At 36.7% G+C, this 23,042-nt stretch overlaps 1 protein-coding gene across 1 annotated transcript in view; it reads right to left on the reverse strand.

The window, feature by feature from the left end:
* LOC142159453 (uncharacterized) overlaps positions 1–22,788 on the reverse strand; it is a 72,870-nt gene extending 50,082 nt beyond the window's left edge. The window contains exons 1-9 of the mRNA XM_075214355.1: positions 22,737–22,788; positions 20,795–20,951; positions 17,300–17,413; positions 13,176–13,196; positions 13,058–13,078; positions 10,021–10,065; positions 9,319–9,372; positions 8,766–8,810; positions 1,412–1,438 (exon numbers count right to left, since the gene is read on the reverse strand). Of these exons, the coding sequence (XP_075070456.1) occupies positions 1,412–1,438; positions 8,766–8,810; positions 9,319–9,372; positions 10,021–10,065; positions 13,058–13,078; positions 13,176–13,196; positions 17,300–17,413; positions 20,795–20,926 (459 nt within the window). The 5' untranslated portion in view covers positions 20,927–20,951; positions 22,737–22,788. The remainder of the gene's footprint in view (positions 1–1,411; positions 1,439–8,765; positions 8,811–9,318; positions 9,373–10,020; positions 10,066–13,057; positions 13,079–13,175; positions 13,197–17,299; positions 17,414–20,794; positions 20,952–22,736) is intronic.
* Positions 22,789–23,042: the final 254 nt, after the last annotated feature.

A 23,042-nucleotide genomic window follows, 5' to 3' on the forward strand; every position in this document is an offset into this window, starting at 1 on the left:
ACTGCAACTAAGATATTAAATATCAAAACACTCATTCTGTTATTATATCCCCCACCATCAATCAGAAACAAAGATGCAAAGGAAGAAAAGTAAGCTAAATAATTTGAAATGTGCATTATTCATTATGCTGCCTGTAGTAACTGGCTCTTCTTAACTCTGGCTCCTCCTTTCTGTTGTTCTACTCCCCTTATCTTGATGGTGGTGAAAGTGATGGCTGAAGTGGGGACAATGTACATTATAATCAGTGGAGCACTCATATTTACTAAACTAAAGTAGTGTAGTGACATGCCTCGGACCCTGAATCTGAGCCTGAATGAGGCATGGAATGGTAGGAAGTGATTCTGCAATTTGGATCCTGGGCACACTTTGGCATGCAGCAATTTGTGTGCCACATCTGCCAACACATTTAGATACCTTGCTTGCAAATGGCAGTAGTTCCCAGATGTGATCCCAATCTTACCATCACGCTTTGTACTTGCAGACTTTGCAGGTGGCAGACAATGAGTAACCCACGTTTCCACCACATTGGAGTTTCCACACTGCTGCATGCTAAGGCTTGGGTAGTGTACAGCCTCAGAACCACTGGCATACAACTATCATAGGGATGCATGGAAATGGGGAATTCACTCATTTGTCATCTTGCCATATTCTATATATTAAGTTCTCCATTACTGTACTGACCTTTAGGTACTTTTAACTTTAATCATTCATGCAAGATTACCGTAGGTAGACGTTTATAAAAGTGGTGATGTATTGTTTTGAAAGGGAAAGGTATCTAAATAATAAAATGATGATACTATACTTATATATAGCCTATGTTTTTTATATATATATATATATATATATATATATATATATATATATATATATATATATATATATATATGCATATGCATACATAAATGTATATATTCTGTGTAATAAGTTCCACTAATACAGTGAACTTTAGGTATTTTTAGCTGTAGTAACAAACTTAAAAATGTGCAACTATATAAACATTATTTGTTTCATTTTCACAATAAATCTACTCAGGTTCATCAATTCACAAATTCAATTCCATCTTCCACTCATACCTGGGTATAAAATAGCCTTAGAAAATATTTGCTCAGCACTTCATTATTTTGTTTCCTTTTCTATTAAAGCTGCCTAACATCTATGAAAATATTTTACTAACCGGCTCCCTCCCCTTACACAGTGCCCCATCTAAAATGAAACTTATATTGGGAATTTTAAATTTTAAATTTCTTTATAAAAGTATATTTTGTTTTCATTTTGCAGTAAGTGTTTTGAGGCACTGAGAGAGGTTGTTATGATTGGTATGTGTTTTTGCCCAACAGCCCAGATTCCATTTAATTTTAACTGTGTTGTGATTAAACAATATTTAAAATTCATAGAGATATGAATTACATACCTTTGCACCTGATGGACCTCGTGCACCCTGTATGTCAAATAAAAAAAGTATTACCATTATTATTCCATTTAAATGCAAATAACATATTTGTTCACAGATGAAAACTATTGTACAGAGTCACCAGAGCCAGATTAATATAGTGGCTGTTGACTGCAGCTCTCGCTCCCCTTAAAAATAGGCCCAATTCAGAGCATCCTGCATGACTGCTCACATGTATACATTTGTCACTGTTAGATATGGGATGAAACAACTCTTTGACCTCCCTGCACAGATGGGTTTGTTTGGCTCTGCAGAAGTCTGTCAATGTTACATGGCAGGACCAAAACTGCAGAGCGAGCACAATAGAAAAAGGAAGTGGATCTGCTGAACGCCTTGAGGTAACTGTGTATGCGCCTGTGTGTTGGGGGGCATGGGGTTTAAATATTGAGATGGAATGGGGTAAAAAATATGATGGACGAGGTTAAAAATGGAGGCATGAGGAGTGTGTGGGGTTAGGGATGTAAGAACAGAGCTGAGACGGTAGAGGTTTAAAATTGAAGGCTCTGGTGTGGTAGGAGGTAAAAAAATGATGGCATGATGGGAAGTTAAAATGGATGGTTGGAGTATTTGGGGTTATTAATAAAAGGCAAGAGCATTTAAAAAAAAGAAAAGGTTACAAATGGAGGAATGAAATGGGGGAGGTTAAATCAGAAACACGAGATTAGGGTTCCCATTTTCATCGTCTCCAAATAAACATGTTTGATGTTTTTCAGTATGTATTGCCAAATATGGTTTATGCTTAGCTTCAATAAAGTAATTTTACTCTATCCAGGGCCGAATTAAAGGAATGGAGGCCCCTGGGCTAATGGGGCCTCATTCCCCCATGAGGCCCCCCTGTGAGCCCCCCCATGAGTCACAACCTCCCCCCGTGAGCCGCCCGCCGCCCTCCACCCCAAGCGCTTACCTTTTTCTGTTGTTCTGTCACTGTAGTCTTTCCGCGGTGCGCTATAAGCTCATTACTGAGGAGATCTCATGAGAGTAAGACTCACGAGATCTCCTCAGTAAGGAGATTACTGAGTGCCGTGGAAGGACTACAGTAGCAGTCTCAGCAGCATTGTCCGGGCCGGGGGCACCCCCGCACCGATCATTAATGCTGCTCCGCACTGTCAAGAGCCCCCTGGATGCCCGAGGCCCTGTCCGCTCTGTCTTCGAACACAAAGGACATTTACTACAGCCTACGTTTTTTGGGAGTGAATGGCGAGGGGAAGGGGTGTTTTGCCATAGTCAATTTACAGTAGGGGAGTGTCAAACTCAAGCACCCACAGCCACGTCTGAATCCAGCTCTGGGCATCTCAAAGTTATTTGCTTTTCTGCCGTATCTCTTGCTCCAGTTAAAAGGCTTGTTTAAGTGCTGATCAGTAGTGCATGCTAGAACATGTGTTTGCAATCACAAGCAACTGTATAAATGTATTTTATGCTCCGTAGACATTAACAATATCCTAATAAATGTATTTCATGGGGGAAAAATACAAAAAAAACACACTTTTTAACTTTTTCTCATTAATGCCTATATTATTAACAGGTGACATTAATTCAATAAAACAATTATCTCTGTGCGTTCTTTTGCAAATGTATAATGCACATAGTTATTGTAGCAGATCACAGCAGACCTACACCTGATTTCAATAGCACTCGTATCTTGAGATCCGTGCCTTTATGAATTCGGGATTGCGCAAAACCTAAATATGTGCGTTCAATACTAAATTCAGTTTACGCTTTTTATGCATGCCTTGATGAATCAGGGGTTAAGTCTTTAACATTTTCCCCAGAGAACTAAAAAGCTGTGTTTAACAGAGATAATGAAAAATGTTGGCTGTTCTGTTCTGTTTTTGGCATAGGCAAAAAAAGCCAGGCGCGACAGTCGGGGAGGTAGTTCCACCTTCACTCTCAGTAATGCTTGTTCATGCCTTTGATATGCTATACAGTTCTGATTTGAATGACAACGAAATAAGAGAGAAAGATTGCCATTTAAAAGTGAAGCAGAGTTTGAAAATGCCCAAACATAAGTATTGATGTGGAAGGAAAACGGATTTTATATTAAGGATGAATTTGTTCCGCATATTAAACTGATGTGGAAGTTGAGGGGACGCTTTGAATGCATTTGCCTAGGGGGCCTGAATCCTTAACCAGGCCCTGTGCAATATTGTGCAAAACTCTTGAGCAGTTTGGCCATGAAATAATGTGGCAGTGCACCTACAGTATGCATACCTCCCAAGTGTCCCAATTCCAGTGGGACAGTCTTGATTTCAGTGGACTGTCCCGATGTCCTGCCTGACTTACAATTTGTCCCGGTATCGGAGCGCCATGCTCCGTTTCCATAGCAGCCCAGTGGTCTAGGGGGAAGTAGGGCAGGTTGTCTGTCCCAAAAGCGCTACTGTGCATGCATGAACTGCGTAAACAGGAAGTTTGTGGGCGGTGATTGGGCTCGGAGGGGGCGTGGCTTATTTGTCCCTCTTTTGGAACTCCAAATGTTGGGAGGTATGCAGCATGTAAGTGCGGACCTGTGGAATATATATAATTGCACACATGTACTAGGACTTCTTAAATGTTCTGGTATTTAGATAACATTAGTATAGAAAAATATGACTGGTGAATCCAAAGTTTGGAATAAACAGGCTAAGATACATTCTGCTAATATAAAGGACCCCTAAACCTGAAATTCAAGTTGGTTTATATAAAAGATCTTCTAGTAGCATTCATGAATGTATAGTTGAAAGTCCCAGGTTATAAGAAATGAAGCTATTTGAGGTACAGTTGTGATCGTGAGGGGAGCATTTTTATTTTACACATCAGACATCCTATCAAGACACTATAGCAGGCCTGGCCAACCTGTGGTTCTCCAGGTGTTGTGGAACTACAAACTACTGACAAAGCATGCTGGAGCTTGTAGTTTCACACTACCTGCAGAGCCCCAGGTTGGCCAGGCCTGCACTGCAGTCTCTCCTTAGCCTGAAATGACTGATAACAGAATATATTAAATGTGCATACAATGGCATAAATCCAATATATGTAAAGATTTAAATTTACATCCTAAAAACAAAATCCTTGTTTAAAAGTGTAAATAGAAAGCTGCTACTTCTTACACTGGCAAAGTACACAACATTTACAAACAACAATGACAAAAATAGATAAAATATTTTGTTTTACAAAAAAATATTTTAGACTTTATTAAATTTGACATTGTAAAGTAAAACTATGGCTAGAATTCCAAACTCCAAATACAAATTTGTGGAGCTAAAGGAGAAAAGCTGACATATCCAAGGTCATACCGAAGCAAAGAGAAAGAACAACCATCAAGGAGAGGCACTGCAGGGATGTTCTAAGTCAGGCCTGTCCAACCTGCGGCCCTACAGGTATTGTGAAACTACAAGCTTTGCCAATAGACAACCTGTTGATAGCTGGAAGGGCATGCTGGGACTTGTAGTTTCACAACATCTGGAGGGCCGCAGGTTGGACAGGCCTGTTCTAAGTTTTAGAATTAATTAATAAAACAGATTTTAAGGTCCAATCATATTTAGTAGACTTACCTGTTTCATTTCTATATTTCAATTTGGGAGCATCCTTACTGAAGGATAAAAATCACCTCCGTTAGACTAAGCTGTTTTTGTTTATATATCATACACATTATATTAACCCCTGGAGAGCCTCTCTGTGAGTTATGTTTCTTTGCTTCTGTATACTCTGTATGCAGTTAATTACTACAACTACTAGTACATATAGTGGGCTTTCAATATTGAAATAGCATACAGTATAGTGATTTCAAATGGCATAGCTTCCCTCTCCACTTTCTAGTGCAGCTGGTAAACCTAGGTTCTTCTACGTACAAGGTCATTTAAGGATCTGGAATAGAAATTGTCTACCAGCTGCATATGTTCACTTCATCTTTAATAGTTTAACATTTGTGTAAAACCTGCCTCATATACTTTGCATGCTGTGAATGTCAATTCCAGATGGCGATTTGGAGAGATGAATGAGACCATACTTTTTCAGGAAGGATATTGAGCTATATACTGATCGTTATTTTATCATTTCTCTTTTGGTTGTCTAACTTGAAAGTACTTGAGCAAAAGAACAGAATACATTTGCAGCCTTAATTAATAACAGCCAGAAAGTGTGTTTAGTGTTCCATAGGCTTCTATGGCTATAGTTATTCATTTGTTTTGTACCCTTTGTTTTGCATCTGAATTTTACTTGTCACTTTTTTAAATACTAGAAATGAGCAGATAAAAATATGCTTTTAAGTACCAATTTTACAAATTTAAAATATATTGTGGGGCAGTGTCAGAAGAATTGTAAGGTAACATTCCCTTCTTTCCCGATCTCACTAGGCGTTCACCTAGTGTGGAGTCAGTTACAAGTAGCACCAGCTTTACTCCTGTTGTCAACCATGGATCAGTTTACAGATCAGGAGCATCCCAGTACCAGTACTGGCAGTAGTCGTACTTTTCAAGCTCTATTAGTAAAAAGGTCATGTGGGAACAAAGTGTCATTTTTTTCTTTAATATTTTTTTAATGCAAGCACCACAAATAGATTGGTTCCTCAGTCCAGGATTTGCCCTTACCACTATATGCTGGCCACTGAACATCCCAGGATTGAGACGTGACCATTACTGCTGTAGAACTCACACTTGTAGCTGTTTTCCACTTGGAAGGCACTCTCAAATAGATTTGCACTTACCACCAAATACGCTGAATATTGAACGTCCTAGGATTGAGATGTGGCCATCACTGCTGGAGAACTCACACTACTAAATAGTATCCATCTGGAAATGTAAGCAGTTGGCTCTCACTGTTTAAACTCAGTGAGAATGGACATGAATCCTCCTTACCATTTTACGTGTGACAGTTTTATTGGACTGGCTTGTGGTCGCCTTTGTGAAACAATGTGACTGACATTCTACTTAAATAATGCCTTTCTGGAATTTATGTGGCTGGTACCTAGTGTGAGATTCTACTTACAGGACTGGAGAAGTATAAACAGTTTCTGCATATTGGACTGAATCAATTCTCGAGTTGAGATCAGAACATTAAACACACTATTGGGTGAAAAGAAAGCAATTGACTACAATTTGATACAGTTTTTCATTTCTGACCCCACAGGAAGTTGTTTATGTGTTGTCCCAAACAATGGTAAAATTTATGACATTGAAGGAGGATTATTCATCATCATCACCATTTATTTATATAGCGACAGTAATTCCGCAGCGCTGTACAGAGAATTCATTCACATCAGTATCTGTCCCATTGGAGCTTACAATCTAAATTCCCTAACACACACAGACTAGGGTCAATTTGTTAGCTGCCAATTAACCTATCAGTATGTTTTTTTTAGTATGTTTCTTTTTGGAGTGTGGGAGGAAACCGGGGCACCCGGAGGAAACCCACACATACACAGGGAGAACATACAAACCCCTCACAGATATGGCCATGGTCGGAAATTGAACTCATGACCCCAGTGCTGTGAGGCAGAAGTGCTAACCACTACACCACCATGTGAATATCATTTTACAGATGTTCAAGGTTTATTAAGAAATATATTCACTTTATTGTATTTATCTGCGTTGGTGATTATTTGATTTTTAGGCTCATTTCAACTCTTACCTTTTTTTCTTTGAGGGTTAGAGACAGGGTTAGGGATAGAGATAGTTTTAGGGTTAGGGATATTACTGTCGACCTCATAATACTGTCTACATTCGAATTATCGGCCTAATGATACTGTCTCCATTTCAATTGTCGACCAAATAATACTGTCAATATTATTTTTGTCAACTGTCCAGGCCTGTCTATATTATGGTGTCAACCAAATAAATGTTGATCATGTAACTGTCGAACATATGTATCACACCCAAGTGGGAGGGCCCAAGGACAATTCTATATTGCACTATTTTACATTATGGTCTTGGTCTATCATCAAGTGTAAAATGTCTGATGCCGTTGTTGTCCCTCTACAATGTGTCACACATGCTGCCTAATGGTTACCTACTTGTTATCTTCTTTTCTAAAATAACAATTTAATTGATCTAGACATCAATGATAAGGATGTCAATTACATGGATCTTGACATCTGTGATGAGGGTGATGATGAGGGTGATGACATTGTCACCATTGAGGAAGATGACCACTGTTAGCCAAATGCCCATTAGTAAATTGTTAAAATCCCTATCTATTCTTCATTTCAACAACCAACCACCAAAATGTTCTCATTTTGTGGGAGCCCAAACAAATCAAGAACTTCAGACCCCGACGCTGAAGTTGTTGTTTTTTTCTTAAAATATGCATATCCTTTTTAACTTATGGGTGGCTGGGAGAGGTGGGAGGGGGTCCATCCTGCATTATTTTACATTATGGCCTTGATCTATCATCTTGTGTAAAATGTCTGATTTAGGCTAATGTATTCTGGAACATAAAATAAAGTAAATTAAGGCAAGTCCACACCACATATACAGACAACATAGAATTACTGTCATTAAAATAATTAAACAATAACATTTAAACTGAGCCTGGCTCGAGCGCACGCAGCAAAGTCAGATTTAAGCTTTGGGCATCTCAAAGGAAAGTGTTTTTGTGTCATATCACTTGCAGCAGCTACAGGTCGGATCTAAATGTGGATTACTAATGATGACTGTCACGTGTGCATTCTAGAACATATTTTTTTTTTATGTTTTGTCATAATGACTATATTATTAACATGTGACATTACCTGAATATTTTTCTTTTGGTGCTTTCTTTTGGGACTTTATATTCCACATATGTATTGAACGTACAGTATCTCTGTCAGATTTCTGTTCCTAGTTAAATACAGACTTGAATATGCCCGATTTACTAAGTGCAATTGACGTTTGCTTTGCATGAATAAATGAATCAGGTCCTAATTGTTTATGGTTTGTGGGACTAAATGACTGAATGCCTATTTGTTATGTTATGTTTACAAAGTAACCATAATTCTTGTCAGCTCCTAGTCTAACAAATGTGTTGTGGCTATTAAAATCTCACTGCAAAACCCTATGAAAAAGAAGAAAATAAGATATTTACCTGAAGAGCTAGCTATCAATATGTTAATGCTACACAGTTTTCATAGATAAATTATCCCACATATACATACTATTGTGTGTTAATCAACTGAGAAGTAGTGAAGAACTCTCACCCTAGGTGCACCTCTAGTACTTTTTAATATCATTAAGCATTCTTAGAATTATTATTATTATTTATTAATTAATTATTATTATTCTTTATTTATAAAGAACCAATCATATTATGCAGCAATGTACAGAGGATATATATTTAGTCACAACAGTCCTTGCCCCATTGGATTTACCTTAATTCCTGCATGCCCCGGCGGTCCAGTATCCCCAGTAGATCCCTAGATAACAAAATAATTTAAAAGAGGTAAAAATATTACATATTATGTCAAACATACACGTGGGTGTCCCATTACTTATTTCAAAATAATGGAAGACTTAGCTATAACTCCAATTGCTCTGTCATTGGTTAGTTTCCCTGTTTGCAAAGTCTAATGAAGCTGGATCATTTGCTTGTGTCTTATCTTAATTCGGCATCTTCTTTGTTATTCAACTGGCTAAGGCATGTTACTCACAGCTACTTGTAAATGTGCCCTGGTGAATGCTAAGATGTCCAGTAGGCTACACATCCATGGTCAGCCACTAAAAACCATTAGCAGTTATAATAATTTATAATTTATAATAATTTACAATATAGCCTCATTTATAAGGGTTAAGAAAAGCTGGGGCAGCTCAGATGACTCCTTAAGTTTAAGTTTGCATTTAAATATTGTTTATTACTGTAATGATATATTTTTCCTTTATTTAGGTGTTAATGTTTGAAAATTATAAAAAAAATGGAAAAAATACCTTGGGTCCAACACCACCTGCTTTGCCAGAGGGGCCCCTCCTGCCTTCACTGCCCTGCAACATATGAATAAAATCATCTTAGACAAATTAAATATATTTTGCTTGTAATTGCTTCTATATGCTTTTAATTAAGTCAGCATGACTTAATGCTGATACTGTGTGGGAAGAAATGCCTTGGCAGTTAGGTACAAAATATTTATAAATACTAAAACCAGTGGTCGAGGTGGGGGTGTACACCGTGGTATGCCATACCGCCACTTCTGCTGCTGCCTTTATTGTAAAACTATCAAATTCCATTCACCCAGTGTCGTAGGTGCTTGGCTAGAACTTCAAAGAAATATATCAAAGTTTATGGCATCTGTGTTTTCATTTTAAGTTCTAATCAAATCATCCAAGCTAATGTTATAAAAAAACATGTATGTCTCTCATTTACTTTTGTGCTATATTTTGTGTACATTACTACTCACACTTTACTGTGTAAATGAATAGGGGTGAGAGAAACGAATATTCACATTTTTCATATATTTTTTTTAAATTAAGTTGTGACAAAGTTATAGTATAAAAATCAAATTCAAATGCTGACATAACCGGCACAAACTGAGATTTGACTATTTGATCTATAAAATACTATTGTTTTATTTGGCTACATATCTTCTCATGGAATAGTGTTACCTTCCACAGAAGCTAATATCCCAGACTTACTGGTTCTCCAAGAACTCCAGGGGGCCCGGGTGTTCCTCTAAGTGCCTGTTGAATAAACATTGTTGCAGAGACTTACATTTCTATACAAGTTATTCATGAATACATTTTCTTTTTCTTAGTCTGCCTATACCACACAAGTAAGAAAGAGAATCATGTAATATAACATCCCTAGTAACTAGGAATAAACAGAAAATTATGTAAAACACAATTAAGATAAAACGCATTACAGCATTTATTGCATTTTTATTACACAATTTCCTACATATTTACATATTTCTTGCAAATGTTGTGCTTACTGTAGATTTTATTATTTCTCTATTTTTATTGATTTCTACATAAGGTCAATGAACATTTTAAAAGCTTATTATTTATTATTATTATTATTTATTTATAGAGCCAATTACCAGTTATGCAGCGCTGTGCAGAGAGAATATTTGTCATTTACATCAGATTATAAATAAAGATTATTTGTTTGACTTTCTATTGCATAATATGTGGGGAGTTGGTTTTCTCTATACCGATGGTAAGCAACAGGTAGTCAATAGTCCGCCTGCTGCTTGCTGAGCCTTGTCTTGCAAATCCCCAGCTGGCTGGGCCCGATCTTCCACATTATATAACTTCCTCAGCAAAGTGCAAGGAGGTCATGCATAATATCCAGGGTAGGAAGTGTACTGCCTCCTTCCTGTATGTGGCTCCTTTTAAGGCTGAAGGGCTGCTGCTGTGGTCCTGCAGCTACTTCATGTTGTCTATTACTGCTCTATACAATGTGGTCCTGATTCATGTTCAGACATAATTCCATTTGTGTGCCATATCTTGTATGAATTATCTCTGCCCATGCTCCGAAACGAAACTTACGCCAATGAACGCAATTGCATGAAATTCATGCCTGAACACTGATTACACTTATGACTGCTTATGACTTTAAGGGCAGAATGAGGGTGGGAAGGGGCGGACTCATGTAGGCAATGTGCAGTAAGGGCCCTCCAATGCAGATGCAGCAGATTCAAGCCCTGGGTTTCTCATAAGTATCCTTGTTTTATCCGTATCATTTGCACTACCGACAGGGCAGTTGTAAGTGCCGACGGATAGTTATGACTGACATGGCATTGTCTTTGTATTAAAAACTACACATACACCTACCATTAGATAGCAAAGAACATGTGTATGCAAGTAAGAGACTATACAAATGCATAGGAGGGAGATTCTATTTGAAAAAAATCAGTGCAATGTTTCTTTTCACAGAAATATCCCTCATTTTTGCTTGCGCCCCATAGAGGTGCGAGCAAAAATGAGCTGATATTTTTACTGTATAAAAGTTAAAAATGTGCAGCCAATTGAATTCCCCCCATTGTATGTACAGTAAGCATTACATCTTGATTTATGTATTTAATGTTAAACAAATAGAAAAAAAAATATTTTTAAAAAATACATATTTTAATTAATGATTATAGCATTATGAGTTGTTCGTTTATTTTATAAAATACTTTTTTTTTGCATGCAATGTGACCTTCTATTGCCCATATACATGTGCGCATCATGCACTCTGTTGTGTCTGCAAAGCATAGTTATGCCCAGATTCAATTCGAAATGCATTCAAAATCCACTTACATTTGAATATTGAGTTATGCTCAAGTTCTGTACTCATAATCAGGTAATATCAAATTTATGTCTGGCAGTGGGCTTATGTCTCAGCAATATTTCTTTTATAATGTATGGTTAGCTCTGTAATTTACGGCTTGCAATTTGGGTATCTCTGCAATATATGACTGGGTGATTTCTTTATGCAAAGTATGACTGACACATGTGGGTTTTATTTGTGAAATATATGGCTGGCAATGAAAGGGAGTATGTCCTCTACACATGTAGTTCCCATTTGCTGTGTAGAAGAATGGTGGTCACTTACTGGGTAGGAGAATGGTGGTCACTTGCTGGGTAGGAGGATGCTGATCATTTGCTGGATAGGAGGATGGTGATCACTTGCTGGATAGGAGGATGGTGATCACTTGCTGGGTAGGAGAATGGAGGACACTTGCTGGGTAGGAGAATGGTGGTCACTTGCTGGGTAGGAGAATGGTGGTCACTTGCTGGGTAGGAGAATGGTGGTCACTTGCTGGGTAGGAGAATGGTGGTCACTTGCTGGGTAGGAGGATGGAGGTTACTTGCTGTGTAGGAAGATGGTGGTCACTTGCTGGGTAGGAGAATGGTGGTCATTTGTTCGGTAGGAGAATGGTGGACACTTGCTGGGTAGGAGAATGGTGGTCATTTGTTCGGTAGGAGAATGGTGGTCACTTGCTGGGTAGGAGAATGGTGGTCTCTTGCTGGGTAGGAGAATGGTGGTCACTTGCTGGGTAGGAGGATGGAGGTTACTTGCTTGGTAGGAGGATGGAGGTTACTTTGTGGGTAGGAGAATGGTGGTCATTTATTGGGCATGGGAATGGTGGACACTTGCTGGGTAGAAGAATGGTGGTTACTTGCTGGGTAGGAAACTAGAGATCATTTTCTGGGTAGGGAAATTAAGTTAATTTTCTGCTGTATGAAAGGCAGTTGCTTGTTGGGTATGAAAATGATGACTATTTGATGGGTGGGCCAATGGCAGTCAGTTACTGAGCAGAAGAATTGCAGTCATTAGTTAGACAGGAAAATGGGGGTCATTTGATTGGTGGAAGAATGGTAGTTATTTTCTGGGTAGTAGAATGACATTATTTTTCTGGATAGGAGAATGGCTGACATTTGCTAGATATTAGTGATTGTGCAAATCATTTTAGTGCACAATGTGGAAGGTTATGTAAATAAAAATGCATTTATTTTGTAATAATAAACAATACAGATATACCCCAAATAAAGATGCTAAATAATGCTATAAATGTGATACAATTATAGAATTTTGGGCATCCTACTATCCCGGCAAATCTGTAGACATAGGCAGAGGGCTCTGCAGCCTTACAGCACATTTTTGGCCTGAAAATATCTACAATTAGAAAACACAATTTTGATATAGATAAGGGTTTATATTATAAAAGTAGATGGAGACTCTTACCTGACATTGAAAGACACAGCACTGCAATATAAAAAAGATAAAATAAAAATCTTAACATTTTAAATGTAGATGCTAATGCAAGATGTAGAGATACAGTATAATACATATTAAAACATACCGGGGCCTGTGAATCTTCTACCTTGAAAAACAGAAAGAAAACATTATAAAATATATGTATATATGTTAATATACTCTTAGAACATGAATCTATTAAGATGGCTTCACCTACAGTAATGTCTCTATTACATTTGCTCCTATTAAATACAGGTTCCTTGATACAGACTTCACATGTATATTAGAGAGAAATATTATTTTGTGTGTTTTCTGGGTTGAAAAAGTAAACATTACCCTTGTTAGTTTCTTACCTTCATTTTGAAACCTGTATCCTGCTATATGTTACACTCAGTTGCTTTCATCACTGCATTTTGGCTTTTATATCAATGCAGTACTGGAGTAACCTGTCTTGTTTCTGAATTGTAGCCCTCTATTTTAGCACAACCAGCCTGAACTTATGTCTACTAGAATCTGCAAAGTGTATGAATAAGAATGAAACTAATTTTGAATAAACTATCCATATTGTTTGAGTTTTGGGGATATATTTACTAAACTGCCTGTTTGAAAAAGTGGAGATGTTGCCTATAGTAACCAATTAAATTTAACTGTCATTTTCTAGAATGTACTAAATAAATGATAACTAAAATCAGATTGGTTGCTATAGGCAACATCTACACTTTTTCAAACCCGCAGTTTAGTAAATATACTCCTTGGACTGTTTATCTATATTCCATCTATTATGAACCGGACCAATAGGACTGCACCTATTATGAAGCTCAGTTAGGCTAATGAACTGGAGTCCTTCCGATTGAAATACCCTGGGGACACCAGCATCTGCATACATTGTTATATTCCTGAAGAAGCCCAAGATGGGACTGTTCTGCACCTAAAGAGCACTCTCCTCTCACTTCAATAACAATATTATCTTGAGGAGGTAAAAACAGTAGATAACATCACTCTTTGGAGCAGGAAGCCCCTTGAGAAACAGTCTTTCAAGGGACCGCTGAACAAAGCAGCTCTGAATATAGGTGCTTCCTCCTGTCATCTGGAGGTAGAAGACTGCCGTCTCCAGGTATAATAATTTTCACTGCATCATTAAAAAACACAGGGTAAGTGAGCGCTCTAAATTTATTTTTTGAAGCTCAATTATTAATGGAATTGCTCTCGCTAACAAATAAATGCAGTTCCTCTCTATTGAAATCCTTTTATGCAGGGTACATGTGGAACATAGTCAATTGACTTTTTCTCTTCAATGGAATTTGACATGCTTAGCTGGAACAAATTAATAACCTACTCATATCAAGAGTAGAACATTTATCTCCTATAAAGAATTGTCACTGTCAGTTCCCTTTCTAATACGCTGAGACAATCCCCAGTTACCTGTTCACTCTAAAATGTGTTACATTGCTCTGTGTCTTCTTATGTGCATGCTAATTGAACTGATAGATTACTGTGCTTTGTATGCTATTATCTGTATCTGTATTTCTGGATGTATATATTTTTTTAAAGCCTTCGCTACATAAAAATACAAGATCTACTTATGCATTTGGCTGCCATTTATTACTACTTAACATGTTAAAATATATCAATGTATACAATTTATGCTTTGTACTCTATACTTTTGGCTACCATTTATTACTAATCAACTTGTTGAAATATATCAAAGTACTTTATACACTTTTGTTGTTAATATTTTAATTTAGCCTACAAGGAAAGATCTTAAAGAATCTACATTAAAAGATTGGTACTTAGTTTGTAGATAACTACTAAGTACAGATAGCATCCTTGTACTGGATACCAAGATGTCTTAGAGAGAGACTTGCTCTCTAAGATTTATTATTTCCATTTGTACAGAACTATATAGACCCTATATATAGAAAAACCTTCTGTACAACCCTATATAGAACAACCTGAAATACATAGTGCAGATTTATTTTTGTGATTTTCCGTGGCTTATTGTGGTTAATAATACATTACAAACACATGAAACATTACAAACACAGTCATATTGATCTATCGTTTATTTATACACAAATCATGTAGAACATTTATGACTTGCGCTTGGGCTTTACGTGCTTTTGATATAAAATCTATGTTATACTTTTTTTGCTTGTTTTAACCTATGCTTTTTCTGATTCTTGCCTTGAATTATTTAAAATTCACACTAGTAAAACATTATAGATAGATCATTTGTTTTTCATTTCCGTTTTTTATTTATGCTTTGTTTCCTAAGAAATCTCTGCTTGTTTTCTTTTAATTAAGCATTACGTTGCAATCTGTTATAGGGAAAGTATGTGAATATGCACAGCTTTTCTTATGGATATCCTAAAATACAAACACACATCTATTAGATATAAGTTCAGTATCTAAATTATTATTATCCATGTAAAAAAAAAAGTTATTTTCATTAGCTGGACATTGTTTATTTGATATTATTTTCATTTTAACATAATAGTAAGTAGATAACCACAGCTGGCATGTGAATCTGGTTGGTAACATTTTGGGCAAGGCGACCACCTTGTGCGTGCATATAGCTGTTGAGTATAATGGGAATTGAACACAGTGGGAGATGTAGCCTAATGATTGCGATTTAGCAGTGAGTTTACGATTATTATTGATGCTGTTGTTGAATAAACTGTAATGTGTGGGGTTTAGTAGTGTGTGTAAAGGTATAATGTTAGCAAGTGTAGAACATTCAGTAATAAGGATAGGGTTGTCATGTTATTAGTATATTAAGTTGGGAACATAATGTAAGACACCCGTGTATCTTGCACTGGTCTCACTACCATCCTTTCTTTTTCACTGATTCCAATCCCCTCTTGCAATTATTAATCACCATCTTGCTTTCTGCACTGATGCCACTGCTAGTGAGGCAACACTTTCAGTTGTTCCCATGGGGAGCAGCCTTAGTGGTACACCCACAATGGGACAGGGCTTAGTGGGGCAAACACAATAAAGAGGTTAAGTGTGATACCTACAAGAGAATGTGGCTTAGTTTAGCACTGATGAGGATGTGGTGGTATCTCAGGTTAGATTTGAGAGGTAAGTAAGTGGACATTTATTTATGGGAATTATGCTGTCTATTTATCTTAAGATGCAATTTTGAAAGACTTGAAATAAAAAACAAAGGATATATATTGGGGGTTAAAAATGTTACAATAAAATAAATTTAAAATAAATAATATAAGATTGGTTGTACGAAATCTCTACTTTGTATGACATCATTCACAATTTTAAATTTGTATCACTGTGATATCATAATCTCACTGATTTTCTTTTCTTTTTCATTGTATTATATTCACTTATAGTATTATTTTTACTTTATAGCCCATGTATGATATAATTGTTACACTTTATTTGTACATTATTTTGTCACTATCAATGATATATCCTATAGGTCTTTACTTGGGGACTTATTGAGATGTCGGGAGAAAGTTTGATTTTTTCTTTTTTTATCGTCTTAATTTGTTGGGGAGATCTATGTCCATATTAGATAACTGGATTGAAGAATATTTAGAAGCAGCGACGTGGATTGGCAGTGTTTTACTGCGGTCTTAACAGTAAATAGTACAATTTTGGCGTTACACATGTTTTTAATATTTCGCTAATAAAATTGTTTGTCACAAAGAGATAATTGTATACTAAATCAGAATAATTGAGTTTTAATGCAGAGAAATAAAGTTCAATATTTTATATTCTGTAAATGTAGCCATTGAGTGCCCCAAATATACACATTTATTTCTTATCACTATTTGTTTTTTTTAAAAAATTCAGTCACAATGTGTGGGTGCACCCCCTTTATCATCTTTGATAATTGTGCTCAGCATTAAGCACATTTACAATAGATAAAAAAGGGGTAAATAGCTCACTCTGTGCGGTGTAACACCATCAGAATCTGCAGTATAAATCTGAAAGCTGCATTTTGCACACCTATGATGTCAGAATTAAAACACATGTCCCAATGGTATGATCTGGGGGGGAAAAAATTCTCAGTATGGTTCTTAGATATGGTGCAAAGGAAAATTAACCTAAAAAAAACAGCTAAAACAACAATTTTATAAATGTACCATTCTATATAGAGGGAAAGTTTTTAATAATGAAATTTTTTTGGCTATTAACAGAAGAAATCCCTTTAATTAATGGAAACTTACTGCTTCTTGCCTTTCTGCATGAGACAGAGCTACTTACCATTTGACTTATAATGCTTGTTGCTATAGAATGAATAATTTCAGGCCTGTCAACAGTGGCTGTTAGATTGTGACTATATTTGGAATCAGTGGCAATGTCAACCATACGATCTGCCTGTGAGGAGAATAACAACGTTAGAAAGGGTAGGTCTATATTCTGCTTGACATACAAATGAATTCTAAAACCTAGTCATTAAAATGTATCATGATTTGTGGTAAATGTTCAGAGGCTGATGAAATTGACTCATTTACAAATGCAAAAACACGCCCGGCATACACTCCCATTTCACTATTTATAGATTTTCAAACCCCATAGAACTTCTACAATGTAGGGTTATCGTATCACCCAGAAATGTTAGAAGAAGGGTAACATGGGGGGGTTGGAATGATATGTTTAGCCAGAGTAATTGAATGATAGCCTGCTACAATTTTATTTAGCACTATATGTTTAAAACAAATTTGCTACAATTTTGTTATTACTGAGATTTAATTTCACTTCATTTTTGTTTGAACTGGTTGTACCAACATATACATTGATAAGATAATTCCTGCATTCCTCTAATGAAGTGAACTGGAAAACATATTGTTTTCTTGATTTTTTTCAGATGTGTAGTTCCTCAATAAATACAATTTCCATGAATCACTCAAAATGAGAACAGATGATCCCATCATGATGCTGAAATAAAACATTGGGGATTTATTAACAACAGTATTGTGAATGGATCACATATAAATAGTTTATTTGTGGCTAGAGCATGTAGAAATAATTTATTGTAGAAATGTATTTCAATCAGAGGTGCAGGCACCAATGTATAATTTGAATTGCACTTATTGTGTTACATTGGGACGTGTTTTGTATGCAAGTGTCATTGTTTGGGTTTGTAGCATTGCTAGAGGAAGTCTGTTTGCTGATAGCAGGAAATTTTAAGTAAGTCTTTATGAGAAGTGACAAACACCTGTTTAACCTCTATACCCAGCAGGGGGCCGCTGCCTGGCTGTATGGCATAACTGCATCTCAGATAATGCAAGTATCAAGTTTTAGCACATAACAGAGAAGTGTAAATATTGTTAGCTTTGCATTCAACGTAAATCCATGTTTGGGTAAACAAAAGCCTGTGAGGCTGTGTCCAAATCTGCATAAAAAGCACTGTCTTCTATTGAAAATTGTTCTGCTGATTCCATCTGACCTGAGCACTGGTACCTTCAATCAGTGTGACTGCAAATAAACATCAATTGCTACAAAGACCTGCTTGAAAACATCTTCCATGCTGAAAATCCTGTGACCTACAGATTAGACCCAAAATCTAATCCGTTCCCGCCTGTCTCTGAGGTTTGGACCCAGCATCCAGTACCACCGCTTTGCCACTACCCAGCAGCTCTGGCTAGTGTGATCGGCCAGGGGGGATCCCCCCACAGCAACCCTGATCCATAAGAAGAGGTCACAGGTACCAGCCCAGATACACCTGCAACCGGATACACTCGCAGCGTCAGTCACCCAAAAGAAACCTGGTACTTGATGCCGATAAGGAGTCCAGTGGTGGCAGCATTTGTAAACCTCTCCTACTGTGGCAAGAGGATGCATTTGGGATAATGAAAGGGAACGGTGGCAAAGTAAGCCCAGCCGGTTCCCAGCAACAACAGACAGGGTGACATAGGCAGTCCATTCTGTCACAAGTATGTACAATTTTTGAGATGTTTTTCAAAAATTTTAAAATATTGCTTTTTGAGAAAATCAAAATTTTGATTTTTAAAATTTTAAAATTTAAATTTTTATTGAAAAATCCTGCTGTGTTATATATTATGTGACAGCCCATAAAAGAGATTAAAAATGGGACCTTGTCCAACTCTCTAACTCAATTAGGTGAGCTATAAATGCAATTTAAAGAAATGTTATAAGCAAAATTTTCATTAAAAAATTGCAGATTTAAAGGCATTTAACCTGAAAACCAGTTTACATATCAGCCTAAGATTTGGGGGTTTTCTTTACACCCATGGCAGCATTTATTATACCAAATTTTATTACAAAATGAAACAGTCAGTTTTAAACCTTGTGTTGATTTGATGTTGAATGACCCATGAGCTTTATAATATAGGAGTGATTCAAAAATGTATATATTTAATATAACATATGGGTAGGAGTTATTTTAATGGATATACATTTCTATCTGCAAATAACATGTGTCAATGTAACTCTCATAATGTTTGCTCTACTAAATCAATTTATCAGTGCCACTCAGTGGCCATTTACCACTGAAAATGGTAGTACGCATGCTCACTGTTACTAGAGTATAATGTCTCTTGAATACCTGTATTTTATTTAGCTAACTGAGCCATATAAAGACACAAATTGTTAAGTATTTATACTGTTAAATATAAAACTAGGGTTTACCATTAATAAAATTAAGCTGTGGTCCACTGAACTATGTGTATATTCATATACAGTATGCATAATTACTGAGATTGAAGTGTGTTATTAGAGGTAGCCGGGGTTTCAGACTAAGCGATGCATATAGCAATTGCATACTTTCAGTCTATCCTTTCAGCATTATAGAACTGTAATTTGAGTCAGCATAAGTACAGATATTGGTGGATATGTAAAGCAAAATATTAAGGCTAAAATTCAGTGCTTACATTCACAGATCCTACAATGTAGCTGACATGGATAAAGGCTTGATCTAACAGTGGCTAACAATAAACTGTCTACTTGTGGTAGGATAAGACAACATTTATTATTCAGGATAAAACAGTGCTGAATTTTTGTATTATATAACTAACTGGAAATTGGACTCTCCATCATTCTAGCTGCCGTTTCACAGTAGACAATTAAGTTAGTTAAGTACACTGCCTGCTGTGCGCATCTCATATCCCTGTTAAAGACATTAAGGCTACTTATCAATCCTTTAATCATGCAGAGATGGCTGTTTCTCCCTATTCTATGCTGAGAGGATAGTAGAAGAGACTAGGGAGTAAATTTATCAAGCTGTGGGTTTGAAAAAGTGGAGATGTTGCCTAAAGCGACCAATCAGATTCTAGTTATCATTTATTTAGAACATTCTATAAAATGACAGTTATAATCTGATCTCCACTTTTTCAAACTCACAGCTTTAAAAATTTACCCCCAGGTCACACAGGAGCAGTAAAGACCAGGGGCTATATTTACTAAGCTGCGGGTTTGAAAAAGTTGGGATGTTGCCTATAGCAACCAATCAGATTCTAGCTTTCATTTATTTAGTACCTTCTACAAAATGACAGCTAGAATCTGATTGGGTCAGATCCCAGTGTTGTCATTAGAACAGAGTCATCACCAGACAGCCTCTTATCGGATGCACTGTTCCAACATCACATCAATGGTAAACTGCTCCATTAAGTCATTTGTCATAGCTGCTATACTTAAAGGGGCCAAAATACAAAGATTGTTAAATAGAACCCTAAGTTTGAGACAGATGGATTAAGAAATAAAATGAAATAGAGACTAATTACTATTACACACATTTACCATGTGATTCGGAGTCACTGCCACGCTGAATATCTTAATATTTCCAGATTTAGCTTCCCTCAGTGCATTGTTCATACCACCACAACGCTCCTTGTAGCCATCATTGAGATGTCCATCTGTCACAACCACCATGAACTTGGTTCTCTTCTGATAACCTCTATTAGTTTGATAGAAATTACAAAAGAAAGATGTATATTAAGAGATTGGAAACCATACATCACGTCTTTAACATAATTTATAAACTGCAGATGTGTTTCAAATTAGGGGAGTATAACAATATCAAGACATCTTGGGTTAGACAACAACTTTAGCCATAATTCTTGATTTAAATGCAAACCTCAAAGCAAACAAGGAATGCAGGCATCCATATAATTCCCACCAGGTGCTCAAAAACTGCTTTTAAATGAACCAAATAAGCATTATCTATGTGGGTGCTATTACTTTTTGGACAAGTCACATTTCCACCACACATGCAAACTGTTCACATTTTTTTGCATGTTATTTGTAAAAATATGTGTTCAAGTCTAAAAATGTGTTCCATTATTTTATTGCTGTATTACAGGTTTAAACAATAAAAATGTATTTTAATCAACTTTCAGAAAAGACAAATAGATTATTTTTTGACATAATCTTCCTGCTTTTCAATACACTTTGGCCATCTGTCAACAAGTTTTTGTATTCCCTCATTAAAATTGTTTTAGGCTGAGCTGCTGAGCACCGCTGTCTTCACTTATTCACCACACGTGAATCTTTGTATCTTTGTCCTCTTAGGGCTTCTTTTAGGAGACCAAACAGGTGATAGTGTGATGGGGCAAGATCAAGACTATAGGAGTGATGCTTTAACACATCAGAACTAAGTTTTGGAGAGTTTTTACAGTATGATCAGCGGTGTGCAAATTTGCATTGTCATGCAATAACACAACACCCCTGGATAGCAGTCCTCTGGGTTGTGTTGGGTTGAATTTTAGGCTTCAGCTCTTCAGTGAGCATCTCACTGTAATGAGCACTGTTGATTGTTGAACCTTTTTCCCGATAATGTTCCAATACTGGCCCTTGAGAATCCCAGAAAACTGTAAGCATCAATTTTCCAGCTGATGTTTGACTTTTTAACTTTTTCTTGGTTGGCGATTGAGGATGTTTCCATTCCATACTCTGCTGTTTACTCTCAGGATCGTAGTGATGAATCCATGTCTCGTCACCAGTAATAAATCTTTTTAAGAAACTTTCATCTTCCTTAGAGTAGTATCGGTCAAAATTTTGTTTGCAGATGTTCAAACGCTTCTGTTTGTGCTCTTCCGTAAGTTGTTTTGGCACCCGTCTCGCACAAACTTTTCGAAACCCAAGCCTGTTGTGGATCACTGTATAGGCAGAGCTATGGCTGATTTGCAAATGATTTGCAACATAATCCACTTTCACTCGTCTATCCAACAGAATTCGTTCAGATGCACGCTGAATGTTCTCATCAGTTGTAGACGTGGACGGACGTCCAGCTCCTTCTTCATGGCTGACACTTGTGCAGTCACAAATGAACTTACGTAACATGTTCAAACCTGCATAGCAGTGACTGGGGAGACAGCGACCTAGTATGGAAAGCGTTTATAAGACAGTGCGGCCATCAGAGGTTTTAATATAACTGAAGTGCAGATAATTTTTGACTCACCCTCATACGATTGTGACCTGTGAACTATTCTTTTGGCTCTTATGATAGACATAATCAGACAATGTATAAGTGCTATCATTCTGATTGCTGATAATACCCTCAAATAAATGCCAGTTTGACCACAAACAGAAAGCAATGCAAGGGCATTGACATATTTGAGCAGTAAAAATGGCAATGATGCATGACAATGACTATTGTTTTCAAATTAATTATAATTCAGGGCTTCTTTATACAAACAAATTACATACAGTGACATTAAACAGAAAGTAAGGATGGCCCTACCAAAATAATAGCAATTGAAGCCGGTGGGAAATGGGAGTATGTCTGGCTACTGCAAAACAGAATCATTATCAGCCCTAATATTAAAGCAGCCACTGACAACTGACATATTTCACTTAGGGCTTGATGCAGAGATGAACACAATTGTGCCTTAAATCACAGGGACAAATTGCATTAACTAAAAAAGCTGCAATTGTGGGCAAGTCTGCACCAGCAACATAGACACCTGGTTTATGCCAGGCAATATTTCACATACATTTATGCCCTTGTTTATAATAACCATTTGATTTCTTTGCAAAATACTTATTT

This window comes from Mixophyes fleayi, chromosome 5, assembly GCF_038048845.1.
Source record: "Mixophyes fleayi isolate aMixFle1 chromosome 5, aMixFle1.hap1, whole genome shotgun sequence".
Taxonomy (NCBI): Eukaryota; Metazoa; Chordata; class Amphibia; order Anura; family Limnodynastidae; genus Mixophyes; species Mixophyes fleayi.